The sequence below is a fragment of the Guillardia theta genome, assembly GCF_000315625.1.
Source record: "Guillardia theta CCMP2712 unplaced genomic scaffold GUITHscaffold_121, whole genome shotgun sequence".
Lineage (NCBI taxonomy): Eukaryota > Cryptophyceae > Pyrenomonadales > Geminigeraceae > Guillardia > Guillardia theta.
Genome location: NW_005434553.1, coordinates 56119 through 80460, shown reverse-complemented (window position 1 = coordinate 80460; position 24342 = coordinate 56119). Strand labels below are relative to the sequence as shown.

At 52.9% G+C, this 24342-nt stretch overlaps 4 protein-coding genes across 4 annotated transcripts; 1 reads left to right on the top strand and 3 right to left on the bottom strand.

Moving 5' to 3' along the window:
• Nucleotides 1-1742: 1742 nt before the first annotated feature.
• On the bottom strand, nucleotides 1743-2620 carry GUITHDRAFT_118104 (hypothetical protein; the record flags this gene model as incomplete). The annotated part of the gene is made up of 3 exons (XM_005822642.1): nucleotides 1743-1904; nucleotides 2116-2257; nucleotides 2349-2620. 3 exons carry the CDS (start codon nucleotides 2618-2620, stop codon nucleotides 1743-1745), a joined length of 576 nt encoding a protein of 191 aa, XP_005822699.1.
• A 2058-nt stretch (nucleotides 2621-4678) lies between these two features.
• GUITHDRAFT_118103 (hypothetical protein) lies at nucleotides 4679-7125 on the bottom strand (the record flags this gene model as incomplete). The annotated part of the gene is made up of 5 exons (XM_005822641.1): nucleotides 4679-4940; nucleotides 4993-5064; nucleotides 5115-5151; nucleotides 6364-6863; nucleotides 7052-7125. The coding sequence occupies 5 exons, from the start codon at nucleotides 7123-7125 to the stop codon at nucleotides 4679-4681; spliced, it is 945 nt and encodes a 314-aa protein (XP_005822698.1).
• Nucleotides 7126-10372: 3247 nt separating this feature from the next.
• Nucleotides 10373-19121, top strand: GUITHDRAFT_165899 (hypothetical protein; the record flags this gene model as incomplete). Its single annotated transcript, XM_005822640.1, has 37 exons — nucleotides 10373-10504; nucleotides 10597-10773; nucleotides 10831-10871; nucleotides 10917-10981; nucleotides 11032-11117; nucleotides 11180-11239; nucleotides 11289-12125; nucleotides 12174-12401; nucleotides 12448-12906; nucleotides 12964-13131; nucleotides 13182-13384; nucleotides 13473-13877; nucleotides 13930-14131; nucleotides 14180-14562; nucleotides 14655-15206; nucleotides 15261-15412; nucleotides 15433-15496; nucleotides 15549-15615; nucleotides 15662-15861; nucleotides 15921-16089; nucleotides 16136-16231; nucleotides 16283-16491; nucleotides 16537-16639; nucleotides 16689-16763; nucleotides 16817-16927; nucleotides 16978-17064; nucleotides 17112-17155; nucleotides 17202-17325; nucleotides 17374-17457; nucleotides 17510-17614; nucleotides 17675-17790; nucleotides 17842-17965; nucleotides 18011-18118; nucleotides 18259-18420; nucleotides 18488-18558; nucleotides 18745-18823; nucleotides 18946-19121. The coding sequence occupies 37 exons, from the start codon at nucleotides 10373-10375 to the stop codon at nucleotides 19045-19047; spliced, it is 6450 nt and encodes a 2149-aa protein (XP_005822697.1). The 3' UTR covers nucleotides 19048-19121.
• A 666-nt stretch (nucleotides 19122-19787) lies between these two features.
• Nucleotides 19788-21534, bottom strand: GUITHDRAFT_146279 (hypothetical protein; the record flags this gene model as incomplete). The annotated part of the gene is made up of 9 exons (XM_005822639.1): nucleotides 19788-19890; nucleotides 20063-20156; nucleotides 20216-20280; nucleotides 20328-20491; nucleotides 20539-20598; nucleotides 20788-20838; nucleotides 20894-20937; nucleotides 21137-21239; nucleotides 21289-21534. 9 exons carry the CDS (start codon nucleotides 21532-21534, stop codon nucleotides 19788-19790), a joined length of 930 nt encoding a protein of 309 aa, XP_005822696.1.
• Nucleotides 21535-24342: the final 2808 nt, after the last annotated feature.

The window sequence follows — 24342 nt, the reverse complement described above, 5'->3', positions numbered from 1 at the left end:
GAAATGAAGTTGCTCAAGTTGTGAATGCTGTCAAGACAAGATCCCTACCCACTGAATCAGTTCCATACCCTCTCCTCCTCCTCCTGGTCCTCCTGTCCCTCCTCCTGCTGCTGCTGCTGCTGCTGCTGCTGCTGCTGCTGTCCCTCCTCCTCCTGCTGTCCCTCCTCCTCCTCCTGCTCTTCCTCCTCCTCCTGTCCCTCCTGCTTCTCCTCCTCCCGCCCCTCCTCCCTGCTTCTGCTCCTCCTGCTCCTACTCAACCCTCTCCATCCTTTCCCTGCTCCCTCTGATGCTGTTGTCTTGTTTCTCCTCCTTAGTCTTCACCGACCATGCAAGCGAAGACGCCGAACTGACAAGTCCAGCGGAGGAGGAGGCGAGAGGAGTGAGGGAGGGGAGAGGACGCGAAGGTTGATGGAAGCCAGAAGGAGAGAAGAATCGAAGAACATAGACGAGCAAGAAATACGAAAATCTGCAGAGACAAGCAAGAATAAGTTGGTGGAGGAGCAGCAGGAAGAGAATGTGGTGAAGGATGAAGGAAGAGAATGTGGTGAAGGACGAAGGAAGTGAATGTGATGAGGGATGCTGTTGCAGTGGGTCACCATGCAGGCATCTTGTACTGCCGCGACGTTGGTTGAAAGAGGATCAGCAGCTTCGAGGAGGACAACAATCGCGATGAAGAGCTGAAGAAAGAATGAAAAGGGAGAGAGAGAAGGAGAGGAGAGGAGAGGAGAGGGGAGGGGAGGGGAGGGGAGGAGCTTCTCACTGCAATGAACATCTGAAAGAAACTGAGCAGCCGAGCAGTAATTATCTGTTCACATGTCATGAAGTGTGAAGGAAGTGGAGCACGAGGAGGAGCAGGAGTAAGGAGAAAAACAGAGAAAGGAGGAGCAAGAGGAGCAGGAGGAAGAGGACGACGACGGAGGCGGGGGAAGGGGGGGGGGGAACAGGAGCAGGAGCAGGGGCAGGAGCAGGAGCAGGAGCAGGAGCAGGGGCAGGAGCAGGAGCAGGAGCAGGAGCAGGAGCAGGAGCAGGAGCAGGAGCAGGAGCAGGAGCAGGAGCAGGAGCAGGAGCAGGAGCAGGAGCAGGAGCAGGAGCAGGAGCAGGAGGAGTTGCTCATCACTTGAAGCCTGTTCGCCACTTTCTTGTCTTCCCCTTCCTCTTCATTCATCGCAACGTCAACTCGAACTTGTTGGCTCCTCGTGCGGAGAGACGTAGAAGCATCTGCATGCTCGGACTCGAGCCGTACCTGCAGCTGGATGATGGAGATGATGGAGATGATGGAGATGATGGAGATGATGGAGATGATGACAATGTAGTCAGAAGATGGAAGGATACAGCGGAAAACTGACCTGTTTCTGACTGTCTTGCAGATTCGAGTCTACTTTGTGGGTGAGAAAATGAGAAAAGCAGATAATGCAAGTCAAAACTTCTTGTCGATGTTCACCTGGACGATTTGATGATTCCTGTTTTTGAACTTCTTCTTTCATCAACTTCATCTTCTTCTCTTCCTCTTCTCGACTGCATTATGTCATAAACAACCAAACAACGGGAAGAACGAAACAGAGATCAAGTCGACAGACAACCAGAAACTGACACGAGATGCTACGACAACATGTCTGGTCGACATCTCTCAACCTTTTCATCTCTTCTCTCATCCTCTTGTTGAACTCGTTCTCAATGTCTTTCACCGACAAGCTCAACGACTCCCTTGTCGTCTCTCCTCCCTTGTTTGACATATCCTGCTATCAAGTTAGTCCATCCTCGTCCTCCTCCTCGTCCTCGTCCTCGTCCTCGTCCTCGTCCTCGTCCTGCTCCTCCTCGTCCTCGTCCTTCTCGTCCTCGTCCTCGTCCTGCTCCTCCTCGTCCTCGTCCTCGTCCTCGTCCTCCTCGTCCTCTTCGTCCTCCTCCTGCCCTTCCCTCTCTCCTCACGGCACCCACGTGAGCTGAGGACGCGGGCGAGAGTTTCAACTGAATGCTCTGGATTGTCTTCTCAGCCGCCTGAGACGAAGTGAAAAGAGAGAAGATCAATAGTGAAAGGAATTGAGGAGGAGGGGAGGAGGAGGAGGAAGGGCGGCAAGTTGGGGAACAGCAAGGAGGAGGAGGAATAGGAGGAGGTACCACTAGTGAAGCTTGCTCATGTTGTTTGATCTTCTTCACGAGCTGCTTGAAATCTTTGTCGCTCGGATGCTCCCACGAAGACTCGCCCGTCCGCTCAGAGTGATAGAAGATCGATCCCTCCTCCGTCTCATGCTCAGTCCACCTGCTCGTTCTTAGTCTCGTCCTCGTCCTCGTCCTCCTCTTTTCCTCCTTCCTTGTTCTCCTCCTCCTCCTCTTCCTCCTATTTGTTGTACCCGATAGGAAGTGGAGCGTTTGCTGCTGCTTCTGCGATCCACAGCAAGTCCTCGTCGTTGTCCTCCATCCCGAGGTACCTGGCGAGCTGCAACAGATCTCCATCTACCTCCTTCAGCCTCTGTCGACGCTTCTCCTCCTCCTCCTCCTCCTCCTCCTCTTTCTTCTTCGCTTCCTCCGCGTATCCTGTCAACCATGTCTCAGTCTCCTCCTCTTGCCCCCCCTCTTTCTCCTCCTCCTCATGGTTCTTCTGCTGCTCCTGTCTCAAAGCCATTCCCATCCGCTCCTCCTCCTTGCTCTGATTTACATCCTAACCTCTTTCCTCCTCCTCCTTTGCGCTTGTCTGCTTGCTCGCGTGCGAGGCGAAGGCTTGTCTGAGCTGCGATTGCCAGGCCGACGAGTCGCTCCCGCTGCCCGCTGACCCTTAAGTGAGAGGAGGAGGGAAGAGAGAGAGGGGGAGGACAAGGAGCAAGAGGAGCAGAGGAGCAGGAGGAGCAAGAGAGGAAGTGAAAACAGATATCATATGGAGGAGGCGGGGGTGGGGGGGGCAGAAGGGAAAAGGATGGAGTCTTGTCACCCTCTGTTTGATTCTTTATCTTGTGATCTTGTTGGGGATGGTCAGACGTTTCTCCCGCAGTCTGAGAATCTGTGAATGGGAGGAGAAACAAGGGAAAAGAAAGTTACAAGTGATGATGATCGAAGAATTTCACCCTGTTGCTCTCCATCAACTATGTTGAACTGCTGTTGTTGTTGATGATGCTGATGCTGATGCTGATGCTGATCTTGTTCATCTTGCTCAAAGATCGCCCTGTTTCATAACCTGTCACTCGTCTCATCGTCTCATCTTTTCACTTCCATTCATGCGATTTCAGCGAAGCCTCCATCTGTCAAGTCCGTCAACCAAACAACGTACTCCTCCTCCTCCTCCATCTCCTCTGCCTCTCCAACATATCCTCTCCTTTCCTCTCCCCATCTTCCTCGTTCCCCTTCCCTCCTCTCGCTCGTTATCCTCCTCGATTCCCTTCTTCTCTACTTCCTCCTTTCTCTGTCCACCTTCCCACTTCTCGGCCTGTTCTCCTCCTCTCACCTTCCCGTCTTGCGGCGCATCAGCATCCCTAGAATTCGAGTGTGACAAGAGGACAAGAAGCAGTGAAAGAAGAAACGGGAGAAAGGAGGGGGAGGAGCAGAGGAGGAGGAGGAGGAGCAGGAGCAGGAGCAGGAGCAGGAGCAGGAGCAGCAGGAGCAGGAGCAGGAGCAGGAGCAGGAGCAGGAGCAGGAGCAGGAGCAGGAGCAGGGGCAGCAGGAGCAGGAGCAGCAGGAGCAGGAGCAGGAGCAGGAGGAGCAGGAGCAGGAGCAGGAGGAGCAGGAGCAGGAGCAGGAGCAGGAGCAGGATTACATATCGAGAGGTTCGGGGGTGATGGAAGGGGAGGAGATGTCTTGTTGGCTGATCTTGTTGGGCCGAAGATTGAAATCTGAAAGACTCGGATGACAAGCCAAAGGACAGGCGAGGGAGAGGAGAGGAGGAGGAGCTGAAGGAGGAGATGGGGGGAGGACGGGAGGGAAGTAAAGGATGAAGAAGGGAAGGGAAGAAAAGGGGAAGGGAGGAGAGGAGGAGGAGGGAAGGGAAGGCAAGAGGAGGGGAGGAGAGGACAAGGAAAGAGGGGAAAAGGAGAAAGGGAGAGGAGGGAGGGGAGGAAAGGACCCTCTTAGGTCGCGAGTGACTTTTCCCCTGTCGGGAATTTCTTCATCGTCTCTTTCGTTATCAAAGAAAATTTCTTTCAAGAGCTGCAGAAAAAAATGAGAAGCAAATGAAACAAGGCTCCTCCTCCTCCTCCTCCTCCTCCTCCTCCTACTGTTCCTCTTTCTCCTTCTTCTCCTTCTGCTGAGGGGCGCCCTCCCCCTCGTCCTGCTCCTCCTCTCTCCTCTTGCTTCTCCTGTTCCTGCTGCTGATGCTGCTGCCCCTGCTGCCCCTGCTGCCCCTGCTGCTTGTCCTTGCCTTTGCCATCGTCCTTGTCCTTGTCCTCTTCTTTCTCCCCCCCCTCGTCCTCGTCTTCCTCTTCCTCCATCCAACCTTATCAGCGTCCTCTTGACGATGGAAAGTCAAAGTCACATCAACACTGATCGCTCCCTCGACACCTGCAGCAACTGTGACGAGGAGCAGGAGGAGGAGGAAGAAGATGAAAAACCAACATGTCATGTCTATTTGTTCTCTCCTCAACACCCAGAGATCAACAAGGTCTTCAATGAAGTGCTCCTTCACCCTAGTCGTGTCTTCCCTTGTGAACTGCTGGGACGAGTTAGATCAAGATGTACGACGCCATTGATTTCGGTCTCACAGCACGTGCGAAGAAGAAGGAGAAAGAGAGGAGAATCTCATTCTTTTGCGGGTCTTCTGTTTGATGTCAACCATCACCATCAATGCATGGTACCACATCTCCTCCTCGTCCTCGTCCTCGTCCTCGTCCTCGTCCTCGTCCTCGTCCTCGTCCTCGTCCTCGTCCTCGTCCTCGTCCTCGTCCTCCTCGTCCTCCTCCTCGTCCTCGTCCTCGTCCTCCTCCTCCTCCTCCTTTTTCTCCTCCTCCTCAGCTACCTCTCTTCATCGGAGATTCCTTCATCAACGGCTTCGGCTCGGGCATCATCAGGCACTGGGCGATGACGTCATCATTCTGCGATCCTCCTCCTCCCACTAGACGCGACTGAACCTCCGACTCCACGACCCTGAGGAACAAAACAGGAAAAACATTTCCAACGTCAGGGCAGACAACAACGCAACGGCTACAACAGCAACAACTTTCACGACTGGAACTACAACCACATACATTATGAATTCTCTATGACAGACACAACCATGTTGGCAGCGGTGGCAGCAGAGGCAGAGATAGCAAACAATCCTTCACCTTCTCCTCCTGCAGTGTTTACAAGCAAACAAGTTGTATCCCTGTCTTCCAGCTCCTTGCGAGCAGTTGCAGCAGAGACCCTCGAACCCTCCGGCTGGCAGCCCCGCGCAGTGAAGATGATTGTCGGTATTGTCCACGATCAAAGCTGAGCAGCTCGTACAAACATCTCCAGTCCTCCTCTCAGTACTGCCAAGTTGCAGAGGAGGAACAGGAGCAAGAAGGGCTGGTTTAGCATGGACGCCTCTCCTTGCTGGGGAGGACGATGCCTGCTTAAACTTCTCCTCCTCCTCCTTCTCTCCCGCTGTCTCGTCCCCTTCCTCCTCCAACTCGCGAGGGTTGGAGCAGCATGACCCCGAGTCTTCGTCTCCGTCATGGTGGATGGAGTAGGAGCAGGTGACGTCTGGCTCGTACACGGGCGGACGAGCTGAGAAATCTCCAGTACCGCTGGGACTCAACAAGGAAAACCATGGGAGGTCGACTTTCTTTCCTTCACTTTTCTCTCCTCCTCCTTCGCCTGCACCCTCCTGCTCCTCCTGCACTTTCTCATTTATGTCTTCTTGATCTCTCTCCCCTTCTCCTTCCTTTCGCCATTCAGTTCCCTCCCTCCAACTTCCCTCGGTCTTTCTTCTCGGGCTCCATCTCCTGCAGAACGTGTGACTGCTGCTGCTGCTTCTGCTGCTGCTGCTCTGCTGCTGCTGCTTCTGCTGCTGCTGCTGCTGCTGCTCCTCCTCCTCCTCCTCCTCTTCCGCCGCCGCCGCCGCCGTCGCCGTCGCCGCTTCCTCCCTTGGTGGTGTCTTCAACTCCTTGTTCTCCCGCACTCTCTTCTCCAACTTCCATCTCTCCACCTTCAGGTCCTGCGGCTGCTCCTCGTCCTTCTCCTCCTTGAACTTGGTTGCGATGCTCCTCCTTGTTTGTAACACCTGCAACGGAGGGAAGGAGAGGGGGAGGGGAGGAGAGACGTCAAAGTTTGTCTTGAGTGAAGGACGGCAGTGGAGATGGTGCGAGGGGCAAGGGGAGAGTAGGGAACGAGGGAGGGAGTTGGCAGCAGTGAGAGAGAGAGAGGTTGCCAGGGAAGCAGGAGGAGAGGGATGACAGCAAGGGGAAGGAGCAGGGACTGCACCTTCATCTTCGAGCTTCATGACGGGCAGCAAACGGTCGTCCTTGAGGAGGTGGAGATCAGGGGAAGGGACGCCAGCAGAGCTTGCTTGAGACTTGATGATGTCATCGAACACAAGGATCCTCTCTCGCGCATTCGGCCACTTGAGCTCTTTGTCTTCAACGTTGGAGTACAGCCCGACATCGTCGACATCGATGCTTGCCGTTTGAATGTGCTGGGCTTTCTCGTACAGGTCAGCCTGAGATGGGCTCTCAGGTAGCTGGTGCTCCTTGGCTCTCGACCGTCTGTTCATGTCTTGCTTCAACTTTTCGATGAGCTGTTGGGTCTCACTCCGCTTTGAAACGATGCGGTGTAGAACCTCTTTGATGTCGTTCTCATCCCCCAGCCTCGATGCGTTTTGCAGCTTGTTGAGGAAAGCAGCTGCGATCTTGTTGGGGCGAGGCGTACCTGCCGCTTCCTCCGTCTTCCATTCTGCCAACCTTTCTCTGAAATTTATCTGCAGCCTGCAAGCAAAGACAACTCGCCACGGTGAGCAGGAAGAACACAATGAATGATAGGCAGACGAATCTGGGATGGGAGGAGAGGCGGGAGGAGAGGTGGGAGGAGAGGTGGGAGGAGAGGTGGGAGGAGAGGTGGGAGGAGAGGTGGGGAAAGTGGTGGGAGTGGAGCACGAAGGTCAAGGAGGAGTCACCTCTGCCTCTCATTCTGTGCGCGAGAGTTCAAGAACGAGCTCGGGCTCACAGGGTGCTGGAGCTCCTCCGCCATGAGATCCGCTAAAACCTGACGCAGAGGAGCAGTATTCCTTCTCCTTGACTTGACTTCCCCTCATCAACTGCTTCAGCTGTCATCCATTAGTCACGCCCCAAAGGGAATCTCTTGTGTTATTGATTTTTATCATGATATCTCTTTCTCGCTCCTCGTTCCCCTGCCATTACCTAAACATTACTTGCCCAACAAACCATATCGAAGTCTTGGTTGCTAATTCTTGCAGGAGGAATCAGAGGATATTGGAAGTTTCTTCAAGACATGATTAATAAAAGTAACTCATGACGGAATCTCTCGAGAGTCTAAGAATCAGGATAGTTTCGGGAGTCAGCAGTAAATATCTTATTTGCCATGGATCCTAAGCTCCCTATTCCTGATCCTCTTCCATCTGCTTTCATCAACCTGACTTCATACTATCTGCCATACGATTCAAAAGGACTCACAAAGCATACTTTTGCATTCATGCTTGATTGCGTGGTTGATCATTTATGGAAACAGATCACCGTTTGCTCACTGCAACTAAGTACCCAAGACCATTGACCCGAGTTCTATCGCACTGGCAGGAACTTTTCACACCCTGTTCTGCTTTGATCTGACCTCCAAGGCTCACAACCTTCTCTGAAAATTCCGCCATTCAATATCCCGGCCTCCTTCGTCCCCTATTTCTTGCAGGCGATCCCAATCGTCTTTGTAGAGGCTATCTCACTTCCTACGAATAAGATCACTGTTTTCCCTTACAAAGCCTGAGGCTGAAGTCTCCTCTCACTTGCCTCCCTCTCTTGCCCGCTCCCACCTGACTCTCTCCCTCCCTCCTCCTCTCTTCCTCTACTCGCTCCCTCTGCCACAAAACCCCATCGCGCCCATCAGCAAACAAAGAAAAAGTCACTCATGGGCCCCCCACCCCCCTCATCATCATCCGAAAAGGGGGTAGACCGAAGGTAAGACCAGATCCTTCACTTTGAGTAAAGAGATCCCTCTATTTTTAACTCCTATACACTTCCTAGCACCAGGGGCCTAGAAAGCTCGTACAGTAGCAGCCGGGTTGGCAACAGGCGTATCTGGGCCCCGGGCCCCGAATGACCGTCTGAGTGCCGTACTAGGCTACCGAGTCACCGGCTCGGTGCCCGAACACTCCGAGGCTCAGTCCCGGCGGCCCGCCGGGCCGCGCCAAGCGGCTGCCCCGGTCACCGGGTGAACCGTGCCAAATTCACTGAGTTAAGTTTGGGGGCCCGGACTCGGGACAGCCTGGCACTGTTGGCCGTGGCAGCCTCAGTCGGATTAGGTTTGGTTCTCCGAGCGCTGTCCTGAGACGGTCTTTTCTCTCCTCGCCGTTTGGCCTGGCGCGACAGAGTGCGAGTCGGCCAGGGTCAAGCCTCCTCGCCGAGTCCGACGACTCTCCTGATTGTCCTCGTACTGATCTTTAACTTAACTTCAAGTGAGTAAATAAGGCCAAAGTTGAACCGTGAACGGCGCAGTGAAGCGTGACGGTCCCGAGTCACTGAGTCCCACAGTGACTGTCGGAGGCCGGCCCCCGGCGCAACTCAGTTTTGAGCAGTGCATGAACTCGGAGGCCCGGCCAGTCACTGAGTGCCAGCCCTGGCCGCGGCACTCAGCCGGAGCCGGGCGGCGGGAGCCTGGCTAGAAGTTTATTAGGGTTTTATTCCAACAATCTCTTGTACTCTTCCAAGAGTTTTATAGAGCTATTTATGTTTTATAGCTCAAAATTGTGTTTTTGTCCCAATCAATAATATATATATTTAAATTTATCAATCAAGAAAATGTAAAAACTAATTTAATATTAAAACTAACGACCCTCCGAGGTCCAAAGCGACCCGTCGCGGTTATGCCACACTCAGGACCCTACCACCCTTCGGCCACTCCTCTACCCCCTCGACATCCTTTGCCTTTCGCCGGGACCTGTGGTGAGTCCAAACCCTGCACGTTCTTAATTGCTTCAATTGTTGTTTATGAATTATTCATGCTCTTATATTGTTATTACACAGATTTTCCCTACGATCAAAATACAATATACTATAATAAAATCAATTTATAGACCCTCTGCAGAGCCACAAGGAAGCGGCTCCCACCCTACCACATGTATCTGTCTGATAACCCCCACCCTCCCCAATGAAGTACCCTACATACTCCAATTTCGTAATCACCCCTATCGTTTATGCACATCTACCGTCCCCTCCTTATTGATCTCAAGTACCCACCCTCTATCCCATCTACCCTGGCAAACAACTTATGGCAGTGAAATGACCCCTATTTTCAGGACCCACCCCATTAAAGCCATCTTCTAACCTCTCCAAATTTACTATTACCACCCACCTTCAATTACCCCCACCCACCCTATCATATTGTCACTACCTCTTTTTACGGTCTCCGTTTACTACCCTCCCTTGTCCATCTTGCCTTTATCACCCCTTGTGTACCCTAGACAACTACCTATTCTCACCACCCCTACCAATGGATGACCCTACCTACTTCCGGGTCTCTCCACATTCCCCAATAGCTTGCATCCCTACTTTTGATCTGTTCCACCCCACCCCACTATTTCAACCACCCACCATCTGATTCACGTGGTCACTACCTACCAAATAAGCAATGTAGTCCACCCTTGTGTGAGACCACCATCTCCAGCGTTCATCCACCCATCCTTTATCCTATCACCACCCTATGTAAATTAAGGCCATCACCCTGATCTTCACTAGACCACCCCCAGCAATCGATGACCCTACCGGACTGTGACCTTGCTGGTCACCTGTACCCTGCTATTTGAACACCCCACCCCATAGGTTTGCCAACCCCACCAACTCGGCGGCAAGCATGCAGCGAGCAGCAGGGCTGCTTCGCTCACGCGGCATGCAGCCGCGCGTGGCCCTTCTTGGCAGGCAAGTTTCAACCAGACGGAAATGAATGTTCACCTCCCCTGCATTGCGCTCGGATGGCGGCTAGATGTCTGCTTCATCGCCGCCATACTGAGCTTCTTGTTCTTGTGCCGATGTAGCGCTGTTGCGACCCCTTGACCTTGTTGACCGCGTATGGAGGGTGGACATGCCCTCATAGTGAACATGATTTCGCACGCAAGTCATGAATCTCCTGGTGCTGTTTCTCACTTGGAATCTGCAGGTATGAAGGGATCAGATTGCTGCCCGGGTTTCTGGCAAGAGGCTTCTCTTCCAGGGCCGACGACCTGAACGCCGAGAGCGCGTCGGGCGCGAGATCGCAGTATACTTCACACACCATGCTGCCAGGAAAGCAGGGGATGTATGATCCTGCCCTGGAGAGAGACAATTGTGGTGTTGGTATGATTGCCAACTTGAAGAAGACGGAGAGTCACAGGATCGTGAAGAACGCTCTTCAGGCGAGTCTAAAAGTTGCACCCTTGCTCTCTATCACACATCATACTTCGGGGGCACTTCGAAACATGCACGTCGATGGAACGACACTGACGTTTGAGCATGACAGGTCCTCGAAAGGATGGCACATCGTGGAGGTTGTGGCTGCGAGGTCAACACTGGAGATGGGTCGGGAGTTTTGTTCACCATGCCAGACACCTTTTATCGTCAAGAGTGTGAGAAGGCTGGTGTGAAGCTGCCCCCTCGTGGAGAGTATGGTTCTGGCTTGATCTTCTTCTCAAGAAAGGTGGGTCTCTGACAGTTCATCTTTTTGCCGGAGGTTGCGTAGCTGAGTACTTTTCAGCCTGGAATGCTTGAAAAGTGCAAGGGAATCATCGAGAAAAGGTATTGACTGAAGTGTTAGAGAAGGTCGAATGAGTGTATCTGAAGGTGCCAGGAGCACGGTTTCAAGATTCTTCATTGGAGGGACGTTCCCACAAACAACTCCACAATTGGTTAGAGGATAAAGGGAAAATCACTTTGAAATAATGCCCTGTTCATTCAGGCCCATCTGCTTTGGCTTGTGAGCCCAAGGTCATGCAAGTTTTTGTGGCTCCGACGGCGAAATTGGCTCCGGAAGTGCTTGAGACGGTGTGGCAATCTTGTTGTGTTACGCTGGGTCTCTGCCGGCTAGACTTCTCATGTTGATGCAGGAACTTATGATCCTCAGACGTGTTTTCGAGAGAGAAATCGCAGAAATTTTCATCGATCTTGTATTCTATCCAGTTTCTTGAGTTTACCTTTGCGCTAACTGATATGTAGGGTCGCGATTGGACGCAAGAGTTCTATCCTTGCACCCTTTCATCGAAAACCATTGTGTACAAAGGCATGCTCACTCCTGAACAAGTCCGGGAGTACTACTTGGATCTTCAGAACGAAAAGTTTGAGACGTATCTTGCTCTGGTTCATTCTCGCTTCTCCACAAACACGTTTCCTTCATGGAGTCGTGCGCAGCCCATGCGCATGCTCTGCCACAACGGCGAGATCAACACTTTGAAGGGAAATGCTAATTGGATGTCTGCAAGAGAAAGTGTGATCCTCTCGCCTAAGCTTGGCAAGGAAAAGACTCAGATGATGTTGCCAGTGATTGACAAGTCACAATCCGACTCGGGTTCATATGACAACGTGTTAGAGTTCATGTACCACGGATCCAACCGCACTCTTGCGGAGTGCATGCTCATGATGATTCCAGAGCCATGGCAAAATGATGGCAATATTGATGAAGATACCAAGGCTTTCTACAAGTTCTATTCCAATGTGATGGAACCGTGGGATGGTCCTGCGATGATCGCTTTCACAAACGGAGATGTAATTGGTGCTACGTTGGACAGGAATGGCTTGAGGCCAAGCAGATACTACGTTACCGATTCGAATGGAAGTGGAGTACCTGAAGAAGTTATTCTATCTTCAGAAGTCGGATGTCTTCAGGATGTTGTCCCTGTTGAAAGCATCATTGAACGTGGAAGATTGCGCCCCGGTCAGATCTTCATGGTGGATCTCAAAGAGGGATGCATTGTTCGTGACAAGGAGCTCAAGAAGCAATTGTCTACCAACGCGCCTTTCCGTGAATGGGTTGATGGAATGATCCCTCTTTCTAAGGTTTGAGGCTGACAGATGGTATATTTGTTTCACTGATTCAAATAATAGGTCATTGAGGTTTCACCTAAGATTCCCGAGGATCAGAAGAACTTGCGTGCAACAAACAGGCTTCTCACTGCTCATGGCTATACAACTGAGGCTGTCGATACAATCATCACACCTATGGGAGCAACCGGCAAAGAGGCCTTGGGGTCCATGGGCAACGATGCTCCTCTTGCATGCCTTTCCTTGAAGCCTCGCTTGCTGTACGAGTATTTCAAACAGCTCTTTGCTCAGGTCTTGACTTAGGATGGAACATTTTGAAATTGACAGAATGGTGCAGGTTACAAACCCTCCCATCGATCCCCTGAGAGAGTCGCTCATTATGTCACTGAAACTTCCTTTGGGTCCTGAGGGAAATCTACTGGACAAGGCGGGCAATCAATCCGAAAGGATTGATGTTGAATGCCCCCTCCTCTCGTTGGAGGAGATGCATGCCTTGAAGCATATGGACCACAAAGGATACAAGACCTATGTGGTCGATTGTACGATTCCCTATGAGGATCCTAGCAATCCACCATCGAAGGAAGTGTTGCTCAAGGAGTTGGACAGGATCGAGAAGGAAGCTGCAGATGCAGTCCGCAAAGGATTCAAAATCATCTGCCTCTCAGACAAGAAGGTTTCCGATACACGAGTCCCGATTGATTCGATGCTTGCTGTGGGTTGTGTGCATCAGTACCTCATCAAGCAGAAGTTGCGAACATTGAGTGGCTTGATCCTTGAGAGCGGATCTGCACATCAGGTCAATTTCTCTTTCCATCTATGATCGTTCCAACGAAGTTTGATGACAGTTACTCAGGTGCATCACTATGCTCTCCTCTTTGGTATGGGAGCGGATGCTGTCTGCCCATATCTCTGTTACCATGCTCTGCACAAGGCTCGCGATGAAGGTCGCCTTGGTATGCAGTACACGGATGCTGAGATCACGGACCGTGTGAAATCAGCCTTTGATTACGGAGTTCGCAAGGTATTGCTCCTCTTAAGTGTTGCGCTCGTTTCCTGAAGACGCACTCGTAGGTAATGGCGAAGATGGGAATCTCCACTTTGCAAAGCTACCGCGGAGCACAGATTTTCGAGGCCCTTGGTATCAGCTCAGAGATCATTGACAGAGCATTCACTGGAACCCCGTCTCGCATCGGAGGAGTCACATTTGATATCTTGCTTGAGGATATGCTGAAGTATCACGACATGGCCTTCCCCAAGGACCCTGAGAGCACTGGGTGAGTCGATTCGTTCCCAGAGACTCTGCCTATTTGTTGATGGATGTTGAATCTTCGAACGATCCTGATCTGATATGATGCCATGCAGATACAAACCAAACTACGGCATCGAATCAAGATTCACTGCTGCTCGTGTCGGCGGAGTATTCGACTCCGACGATGACAAGTTCTCGCTCCCCAACCTGGGAGACTTTCACTATCGTGATGGTGGCGAGCTGCATTACAATGCACCGGAACAGATGGCCATGCTTCAGGAAGCTGCCAGGAAAAATTCCCGCGAAGCATACGAGAAGTATATGAACATCTCGCACAAGCTCGTTCAAGGTGTCACTCTTCGTGGCCAACTGACGTTCAACACGACGGGCGTCACCCCCATTTCGATTGACGAGGTTGAACCAACGGCCGAAATCGTCAAGAGGTTCACGACCGGTGCAATGTCCTTGGGATCGATCTCAGCGGAAGCTCATGAAACCTTGGCCTTGGCCATGAACCGGTTTGTTGAATCTCATGCTGCTGAATGTTGAATTTCACACTCGTTCTCCTAGTCTGGGTGCCAAGTCCAATACTGGAGAAGGCGGAGAGAGTGAAGAAAGGCTTGTTGATCCTTCAAGGCGAAGTGCTATCAAGCAGATCGCCTCTGGGCGATTCGGTGTGACTGCCAACTACCTCACCAATGCTATTCAGCTTCAGATCAAGATGGCTCAAGGAGCAAAGCCTGGTGAAGGAGGAGAGCTTCCTGGATTCAAGGTGCTGTCTGACAGCATGATTTGGCATTGTGCCTAACCCTTGCGTCAGGTATCCATGGATATCGGCAAGCTTCGCCACTCCACTCCTGGAGTTGGGCTCATCTCGCCCCCCCCTCACCATGACATCTACTCGATTGAAGACCTCGCGCAACTGATCTACGATCTCAAGTGCTCAAATCCTGCTGCACGAATTTCAGTCAAGCTCGTCTCCGAAGTCGGTGTAGGAGTTGTGGCGGCCGGTGTTGCTAAGGCGAAGGCGGATCATATCCTGATCTCAGGGCATGACGGTGGAACTGGTGCAGCTCAATGGGGTGGTATCAAGAGCACTGGTCTTCCTTGGGAGCTTGGTCTTGCAGAAGCTCATCAAACCCTCGTGATCAACGATTTGAGGTCGCGAGTCATTCTGGAGACTGACGGACAAATGAAGACTGGGTGAGTGTCGATCGGTGTTGCCTCTGTCTCATTTCTCTACTGTGGCGAGAGAGGGGAGAGACAACTCTCTATGTATCTGACACGTCGTGTAGATTGGATGTTATCATGGCGTTCATGCTTGGAGCAGAAGAATGCGGATTTAGCACGGCCCCACTCATCTCGATCGGATGCATCATGATGAGAAAGTGCCACCTTAACGTTTGCCCTGTGGGCATTGCTACTCAAGACCCAGAGCTGCGCAAGAAGTTCAAGGGATTGCCGGAACATGTGGTCAACTTCTTGTGGATGATTGGCGAAGAGGTCAGAATGCACATGGCTAAGATCGGAATCAGGAAAATCGATGATCTCATCGGCCGATCTGATCTCTTGAAATTCAACGAAGAAATCAGGAACAAGAAGACTAAGAACCTTGATCTGTCTTCAATCATCACCCCTGCTTTCACTCTCCCGGGTTTGATCAACCCCAAGGCAATCACCAGGAGTGCAATCAAGCAGGATCATGAGTTGGAGAAGCACATCGACAATATCATCATCCCCAAGGCAAAAGAGGCGCTTGAGTCCAAGAAACCTGTCACCATTGAGACTGAGATCATCAACATCCAACGCAGCTGCGGTACAATGCTCAGCCATGAGATTTCCAAGAGGTAGCGATGGGAGCAGAAAAGCAGCGGTCGGGTATCTGACAGGTGGTTCAACAGGTACGGAGAAGCTGGTCTTCCAGATGACACCATCACCATCAAGGTTCATGGCTCCACTGGCCAGAGCTTCGGTGCATTCCTTACCAAGGGAGTCACCATGATTGTCACTGGAGACGCCAACGACGGTCTTGATCGGCCAGAGAGAAGTTACTGTGAGCTCACTTTCACTCAGGCACTGGCAAGGGTCTTTGCGGTGGCAAAATCGTGGTGAACCCCGACCCCAGGAACTTGAAGCGGTGTGTTCCTGATTTCGTATAGTTGCTACTTGATTGATTGTGTGAACTACAGTGGCTTCGTTGCCGAGGATAACATCATCACTGGCAACGTGGCTCTGTATGGAGCCACCTCAGGGAGGGTAAGCTAGGCTTACACCCGTACCCTCATCGTGAAAGCGTCTCCAGGCATTCTTCCGAGGTATCGCAGCCGAAAGGTTCGCAGTCCGTAACTCCGGAGCCATCACTGTCGTCGAGGGCTGTGGCGATCATGGACTTGAGTACATGACCGGAGGCAGAGCCGTCATTTTGGGAGAAGTTGGCAAGAACTTTTCTGCTGGAATGAGTGGTGGAATTGCTTGGGTATATGATCCCAAGGGTCAGCTCAGGTAACATGTTCAAAGGGTATTCAAGTTTTCTTACTGACACTTGCTTGGGGAATGTTCAGGTACAAGGCAAACTTCGCAGAGCCCATGAGGGACTTCGAGCGTCTGGAAGGCGATATCTACGAGCAAGAACTCATCGGCTACATCAAGGAACATCTTGCAGCTACTGGATCTACCGTTGCCAAATCTATCTTGGACAACTGGGAGGTGGAGAGAGAGAAGTTCGTTCAGGTGGAAGTTGGTCCTGCGTTTTTCTCGAGTAGCTGAGGCCCTGCAGGTCTTCCCCCTTGACTACAAGAGAGCAAGGAAGCAGGCTGCGGACGCTGACTCTTGGAAGGGTCGCGAAGAGAGCCACAAGGAGAAGAACCTGGAGGTTTGCGAAACTCGTCATGTGTGCTCCAAGATGATGTTGGACTGTGAGCAGATTGATATGGACGCTAAGAAGATTAAGGTTCAGGCTCACACGCCTAGCGAGAAGGAGATCGCAACCAAGTTCAATAAGCTCCGTGGGTTCGTGGAGATCGAGCGCATCCCTGAACCCTACCGTGAGCCATCGGAGCGTCTCACGGACTGGGGAGAGATCTACACTCCTGTTAAGGCTCACGATGCTGAAAGAAAGCGCCAGGCAGCGAGGTCAGCAATGTGCTGCTCGGTTTCGCGTCTTGACAATTATTCCAGGTGCATGGACTGCGGTACCCCATTCTGTCAGACTCACTCGGGTTGCCCAATCCACAACCTCATGCCTGAGTGGAACGAGCTTGTCTTCAAGGAGCAATGGAAGGTAAAGGGATCGATTTTGTCTGCTCATCAAAACTCATATTGGTTTAAAGACCGCTCTTGATCGTCTCCTTACCACCAACAACTTCCCTGAGTTCACCGGACGAGTTTGCCCTGCGCCTTGCGAGGTCTTTGGGGCAGTGTCCTTGCCGTCGGTCCGCCCTGATTCCTTGCATTGCAGGGTGCCTGCGTTGCCGGATTGGTCGCTGCGCCAGTGACGATCAAGAACATCGAGTACGCGATCATCGATCGTGGTTTCAAGGAAGGATGGGTCAAGCCCAGGATCCCCAAGGTGCGTGAGACCTCTTTATCATGGCATAGCTGACGATGGAGGGGTGATAGGATCGCACTGGACTCACCGTGGCGATCGTCGGCTCTGGTCCAGCAGGCTTGGCAGCTGCGGATGAGTTGAACCAGATGGGACACAAGGTTTGACAAGCTGGCGACGTCGAGCAGCTCTCATGCTTGTCTTGCAGGTCACTGTGTTCGAGCGTGACTCCAAACCAGGAGGGCTTCTCATGTATGTCTACCGCTTAAGATCGAACTTGAGCTGACGATGTTTCTAGGTTTGGCATCCCCAACATGAAGTTGGACAAGAGAGTGGTTCAGAGGAGGCTCGAGATCATGCAGTCCGAAGGAATCGACTTCATCTGCAACGTCGAAGTCGGCAAGGACGTGACTGCAGATCAGGTCAGGAGAAGTTTTCGCGGCGGCTGCGACTGACTCGCGATGTTTCAGCTCAAGAGCAAGTTTGATGCTGTCCTGCTCACCGTGGGAGCCACGAAGCCAAGAGACCTTCCGATCCCTGGCAGGAATCTCAAGGTGACGACGAAGCTTCCGGCTAGGGAGATGCGTGATGGCTTGTACCTTTCAGAACATCTACTTTGCCATGGAGTTCTTGGGCAAGCAGCAACAAGCCTTGTTTCGCCAGAACCCTGAGCTCATGACCAACGCCATCTCCTTCAGGACCCCGTACAAGGTATTGCCCTTGCAAAGACGATTCCCTCCCCTTTGCCTGTACCTAAGACTATCGGCGAAGGGCAACAAGGACTGGAAGCTCGAGTACGACGGCAGCTTCATCGATGTCCGTGGAAAGCGTGTGGTCGTGATCGGAGGCGGAGACACGGGAACCGACTGCACCGCCACGTCTGTCAGGTGCGGAGGCTGAGCGAGTTGAGAGAGATTCGGGTGCTGACGAGCATGTAGGCATGGATGCAAGAGCCTCGTCAACCTCGAGCTCCTCGACAAGCCTCCCCCTACTCGTGACGAGATCGCCAATGCCTGGCCCGCCTACCCCCGCATCTTCAGGACGGACTATGGACAAGAAGAGGTTAGTCCACCGCATGGGAGCCTGTCTTGAGTGATGTTTCATCAGGTGAAGAAGCGCGACGGCGCCGATCCTCGCAAGTATGCCGTCATGACCAAGGAGTTCATCGGAGACGAGCAGGGCAACGTCAAGGCCATCAAGATCGTCTCTCTCAAGGTTGCCTGCCGCCTCCTCTCCATTTTGTGCATGTCCAACTTTCCGCTCTCGCATCCCTTGACCTTCGCCTGTTTGCTTCCTCGTCTCTTCTCCTCCCCCCGTGGCCTCTGCAGTTCTCTTTCTTGACCTCATTACGTCAGGTTGCACGAGATGCAAACGGAAAGCCAACGATCGCAGAGATCGAGGGATCCGAGCAGTTGATCGAGACCGACGCTGTCATCCTCGCCATGGGCTTCGTGGGCCCCGACCCCAACCTGGTCGAGGCGTTCAAGACCGAAGCCACTCCCCAGTCCAACATCAAGGTAGGAGAAGAGGCAGGAGGCAGAGGGTGCTGTTGGCTGATGAGCGGGAGAGTGACCTGGGGCTCAGGCGATGCACGGATCCAACGGTGATGGCTACAGAACGTCAGTGGATGGCGTGTTTGCTGCGGGAGACTGCCGGTGAGCCCGAGAGATTTAGATGAGTAGAGGATGCAACAAGAGGAGAGGAGAGAGAGGAGGGGGGAGAGAAGGGATGTGGTGGGAGGGGGATGGAAGAACGAAGGAGGGGGAGGGAGAAGAAAAGGAGGACGACGGGGGGGGGGGGGGGGGAAGAAGGAAGAACGATCCCTGACATTTGGTGGGCAGGAGAGGTCAGTCGCTCGTCGTGTGGGCCATCAACGAGGGTCAACGCGCTGCTGATGCTGTGAATCGTTTCTTGCTCGAGGTGATTTACATCCTCCTCTTCCTGCTCCTCATCCTCAGTCTCTTCCCTCCCTGCTCCTCTCCATCAGCCTCTTGTGCCCCTTCCCCTTTCTGTCTCTTTCTGCTTCTCATCTTCTTCTGCAGTCGCGTACTCAGCACGTCTCGCAATCCTCGTCCGAGGGAGTCAAGAGAGCGTCTCAGGCGAGGTCCTTCCACACCAGAGCACAGGATGTGGACAGAGAGTGAACGAGTGAAGACTGTCGTGAGGGTTTTCGCTCACCTTAAATTTAACACCAACATTAAGTTTGTATCTACACGCCTTTCCTGAGCTTCCCACCCTCCCATCCCACCTCACCCTGGTGAATCGCCTGCTGCCTTGCGCTGCTCGATTGCCTTCACCTTGCTCATGGCAACCTCGACGACCCGTCTGCAGCCCTCCCCCTCGTCCCCTATTCTCTCTCTTCCCTCCTCCTTGCGCGTCCTCTACTCCCCTCCTTGTGTTCGAGACTCCACACGCTTCGAGCGCAACCGGCAGATGTCATCCTGTCAAACGTCAGCTCCACTCCAGCTGGGGCCAGTGACGCACCAGGGTACACCACAGGTTGGGAGCGGTGCGAGAGAGGGGCAGAGCGTCCTTATAGGAGAGCTCCAGGAGAACCACGTCTTCAGTCGCCATGATGTCTGCGAGAACGAGAACATCAGTCTCCTCATCTCTTATTGCCGCCTGCGTCTCCCTCGTCCCTCTGCCCTTCGCTCCTCCATCTGCTCCCAGCCCACAGCCTCTTGCAAAGCTCACAAGCCGGATATCACCTGCTCCTCTCCTGCACTGTTTCCGCGCTTCCTCCTCCAGCATCCCCCCTTGACTGCACAACGCAAATCCCATCAGCCGTTTTTTCCACCTCGTCCGCCCTCTCGTACCATAGTTTGCACAGATTCATCATAGAAACTTCTCCGAAACATTGTCCGCGGCTAAGTTTGTCGATCTCCTACTGATACGTCACTTCCTCCTCCTCCTCCTGCACTCCTACCGATCCGTCTAGCACGCACGTGCAGCATCCCGACGCCACCCAGAACATCTTGTCTCCCTCACTGCGCCTGAACGTCAGCCAACTCCCCTCCCTCCTCCGTCCATGCAGCCCTCCGTCCTCCCCTCTTCAACCCGCATTCCCTCTCTCTCAACCCTCCTCTCCTGTTCCCTCCCCTCAAAGGAATATCCCTTCCTCTCCCTCAATCCACTTTCTCCGCCTCGGCCTCGCATCACCTTCCCTTCTTGGCTATCGTCGACCCCCTCTTAAAGCTCCGCACGTGAAGCTTCCGCGCGATTCCCCGCAAACAAAATTCGTCGACGCGTCGAGCTGGAGGAGCAGCAGAGGTCAGAGGCTCTTTCAATCTCAGTTCTTGTGGGAATCTGAACCTGTGCAGGCGGTGGAGGATTTCAGCGTCTCGATCCTTTCCTCCAGACTCATGGAGATGGGCTCCCTGCGAGCCAGACTAAAACTCAAGCGACCGTCCCCTTCTCCTCTTACATCTCTGTGTTGTCAACCTCCACTTCACAAATTTCGCCTTGTTCCCCCTGCTCTGTTGAAAGATCCTCCGCCTCCCTCATTGAGCCTGATGCTGCGCTTTGCACTCGTTGCTCTGCCCTGTCCATCTCCTCCCCTCGGAACCAAGCCTCAACGTTCTCCACCTCCTGTTCGTCGTCAGCTGGAGCTTTCTTGGCTGCCGAGTGCACGTCACCTTTCTCAGCACCGGCATCGACGTGAACTTCTCAATTGCATCATGAATGTTCGCAACGCACTGTGAGAAACGAGATTCGTCAAAGAGTTGAAAAACGACGAGAGAAAGAGAGGTGCGGGGTGGGGGGAGCAGAGAGACGGTGAAGAGGAAGGGACATGGCTGCTGCGCGTGGAGTTCAATATGGAGGTGAAGGGCGAAGAGGCAGAGAAGAGTGGTGGAGAAGGTTGAAGGTATGGGCAGAAAGATCACCAGCACTCCATCTGAGTGGATCGAAACTCTCCTTGACTTCTTGTTCATGGTCTGGCCACACAGCTCATGATCAGCACTCAAGCGCCTTCAACACATTCACCGTCACCTTATATCGCACGTAAGCCGGTTCTGTGTAACCGGGGGCTAACTCTGCAACATCGCGAGTAAGAAGGAGTTCTCGAGATGTCAAGGTAGGAGGGTGAGATCAAGAATCTAGTTTGAAAGCTAACAAGCTATGAAACAAGTTCACAGGAAAGCCTCTCAACGTGATCCTTCCCTCAACCAAGTCGCATTTCAACCATCTCTTCACCCTCGCATGCTCCTGCATCCCTCACGACCTCGGACCCACCTTCTGGATCCCACTCTATCTCCGATTCGAAGATATCCTCATGCCTTGCCGATGCCAACGTCTGTTCGTTCTCAACCTCCTTCTCGGATGCAATAGTGAAATTCTACATGCAAACAATCAGCAGCAGTGCCGGCGCAAACACCCGTGCTCACCATCGAAGTCTCTCGGATAGAAATTGAGCTCATCACTTCCATACACCTGCCGGCATTGATCGCGTCCATGGCAGACCTCAGTCTCTTCAGTTGCTTCACGACCACGGCGTCGATCTCGTCTTTCTCCTCTGTCTCGTTTTCAATGAGACGGTGCTCTGTATTCGAAGATCGCTTCTCCATGCTGAGTTGAACATCCAGCTCAGACGTCAACTCGTTGATCTGGTGCATCACGCTCGTACTCTCCATCTCTCCTACCCCGACTACCTTCTCACATGATCCTCCTCTTCATCCCCCGATCCAGATCATCTCTGAGCAGCCATGAACGATCACTCAGCCCTTGATACAAGACGATAACTTCCAGCCTGCGGTATGCTTCAGTAACGTCATCAGACATAATGCTCGCCACGTCTTAGATGCTTCTTCACTGTCCCTCAAGCAAACAAGCCGATATGTCCTTCACACACACTCTCTCTCCGTGTTTCCTCTTCATATCCCACATTCACCCGACACTCTTCACTAGACCGTGATCTGACGTCGAGAGGTCAACGTGGAGGAAGAATGAATCAACCCCGACTAATATGCTGCCTAAGCTTCACCTCCTTCCTCTCCTCCTCCTTGTCCATCTTACCACATCATCTCTTCTCTTCCTGCCATCTCCCCTCCCTTCCATCCTCTCTCCTCCATCTAACCCCCGAGTTTGCCATGGCGCTCATGTGCATAAAAGTAGCACTGCTCAGTAGGGGGTCATCGACCATCCTGAGGGAGGTGGGGGTCATTCCCTCCAGACGAGGGGTGTAACGCCACAGGGAAATTAGTTATGGGTAGGGTGATGTGAAAGGGGTGGGTACACCTGGGTATTTTTGATGGAAAAGTGTTGAAAGAGAGGGGTGGGCGACAAAAAGGAGGAGGGTGTAGAATTACTGAGGGGGTGGGGTAGTTGAAGAGTGCAGGGGGAGAGAAGAGGGTAGAGCAGGAGGAGGGGACGGAAGGGAGATAACAAGAGGGGGGTGGGGTAGAAAGAATGCTTAATGAGAGGGGTAGTTGTTCTTACAGGTGGGTAGGGGGTCATTGGGCAGAGCGTTTATTGGATATTGTATCCGTACCTACTCTACCCCTTGTCCTCATGACCCCATTCTGATCCTCCAAGTACCCCATTATTTGCAGACATATTTATGCTGAGCAGGCCTCCTACCCCTACTTGAATTACCACCCCCTTCGAGATCAACCCCACCCCCATCGGAATCACACCCCGACCTCCTCACAGATTCAAGTCTCAAAAAACCACCGGTACCGGGTCACATATTTCAAACGACGTGTTTTGAAAAGTCAAAGTAGGGGTCCTAGTGGTATCTAGTTGGGTCCTAGGAAATATATCGGACGATTCTGTCATAGGTTCTACTTGAGCTGAAGTAAAGAAAAGGTTCACATATCAGTGGGTAGGGTACTCATGCAGGTAGCAATTTCCCACGTCAAACAAGCAGAATAAGGGGGTACTTTGAGAACAAGGTAGGGTGGTGGCAAAGGGTGGAGTCCGCGCTCACTTAAAATAAAAAATCATTTTATGGATCAGCCTCATCCCCGCATATCATCATCTCTTCTCATCGCCTGCTCGGTCACTCACTGAGTCAGTACCGGCCGTGGCCCGGCCCGGCCGGGCCCCCGGGGGGGCCGGCCGATCATCTCGACGGGCCGCCGGCCACATCCGTGAGTCTCAGGCCACGGGCCAGCCACCCAGGCTGACTCTACGGTCACGTGCCATGATGGTCCTTCCGATTCAACGGTTGAACTGAAAGTGAAAAAAATCCAACGTGCTCGACCTAAACGCTCGGAACTTAGGCTTCGGCGAGCGCTTACGGTTACTGTGAGTTACTCGAACGTGGAGTCCGATCAGCCGGGCTTCATGTCCGGCCCGGTGCCAGTCCGATCCGAGTCACCTCACTCAAAGTTAAGTCACCCTGCGGGCCGCAGTGAGTCCCGGCGGCGGGCCCTCGGACTTGACTCCCGGGTGACTGACTCTGAGCAAGTCTGAGACTCTTGACTGAGTTCAGTGACCGTCTTGTACCAACCGTCGGATCGATCACATCAGAGTCTCAGGCTCATCACATCACATCACATCACATCACATCTCATCACGTCACGTCACATCTCATCACATCACATCACATCACATCACATCACATCACTGATATCACTCACATGATAGGCTAGTATTACATGAAAATGACATCATGGCAGCATGGCGAATACTAGGCTCAACAAACGAGCTGCTGCCTGCCTGAGCTCTGCGGCAGCCGCCAGCTCATAAGGGACCAGGAGAGGTACAAGTGAGTCACTTGCCGCCTGTGCCTCTCCTGCTCCCTCCTGTACAGATGTCCCATCCTCTCGCACCTCAGCCTGCATCTCAGTCGCCGGCTCAGGTGATGGAAGCAGCGGTAGGCCATGAGCGCGGCGGAGCGGCGGGAGCGCCAGAGGAGGAAGGAGGACCTGAGGGGAGGTAGCGCTAGAGCATGTTTCGATGCGATGACGAGCTTCGTCGATGATGCGCTTGCCCGCCAGGCGAGGAGGAGGAGGAGGAGGAGGAGATCTTGCTGCCTCCTCTTGTGCCTTCTGATCACTACAAGACGCTGAGACTCTCCATCTGCTCCACCCGGCTGCAAGGAAAATCAGATTGCTGTAATGAAGATGGTGGTGGCTGTTGAAGATGGGAGGAGGAGGAGGAGGAGGAGGAGGAGGAGGAGGAGGAGGGAGGAGAATAGGAAGATGGTATTGGCGACTTACCTCATCTATGGTATACTCGTCCATGTACGCTCTGGCTCCACTTAGTCTCAGCAGCAAACGCCTACTGCTGGTCTGCGTGCTGTTGCTCCTGGTCAGTTTGCCCAGCCCGCTGCCTGTCTCTGTTCTCTCTTGGGCCTCGTTGACGTGGAGCGAGTCTGCAGTAGCAGGAGGTTGCGATATCTCCTGCAGGATGTCCGAGTTTGACACGATGAGCTGATGAACTTGTTCCAGGACCTTCCCCAGCACGTGTCGGTCAGGCGTCAGTTGCGAGCTCTT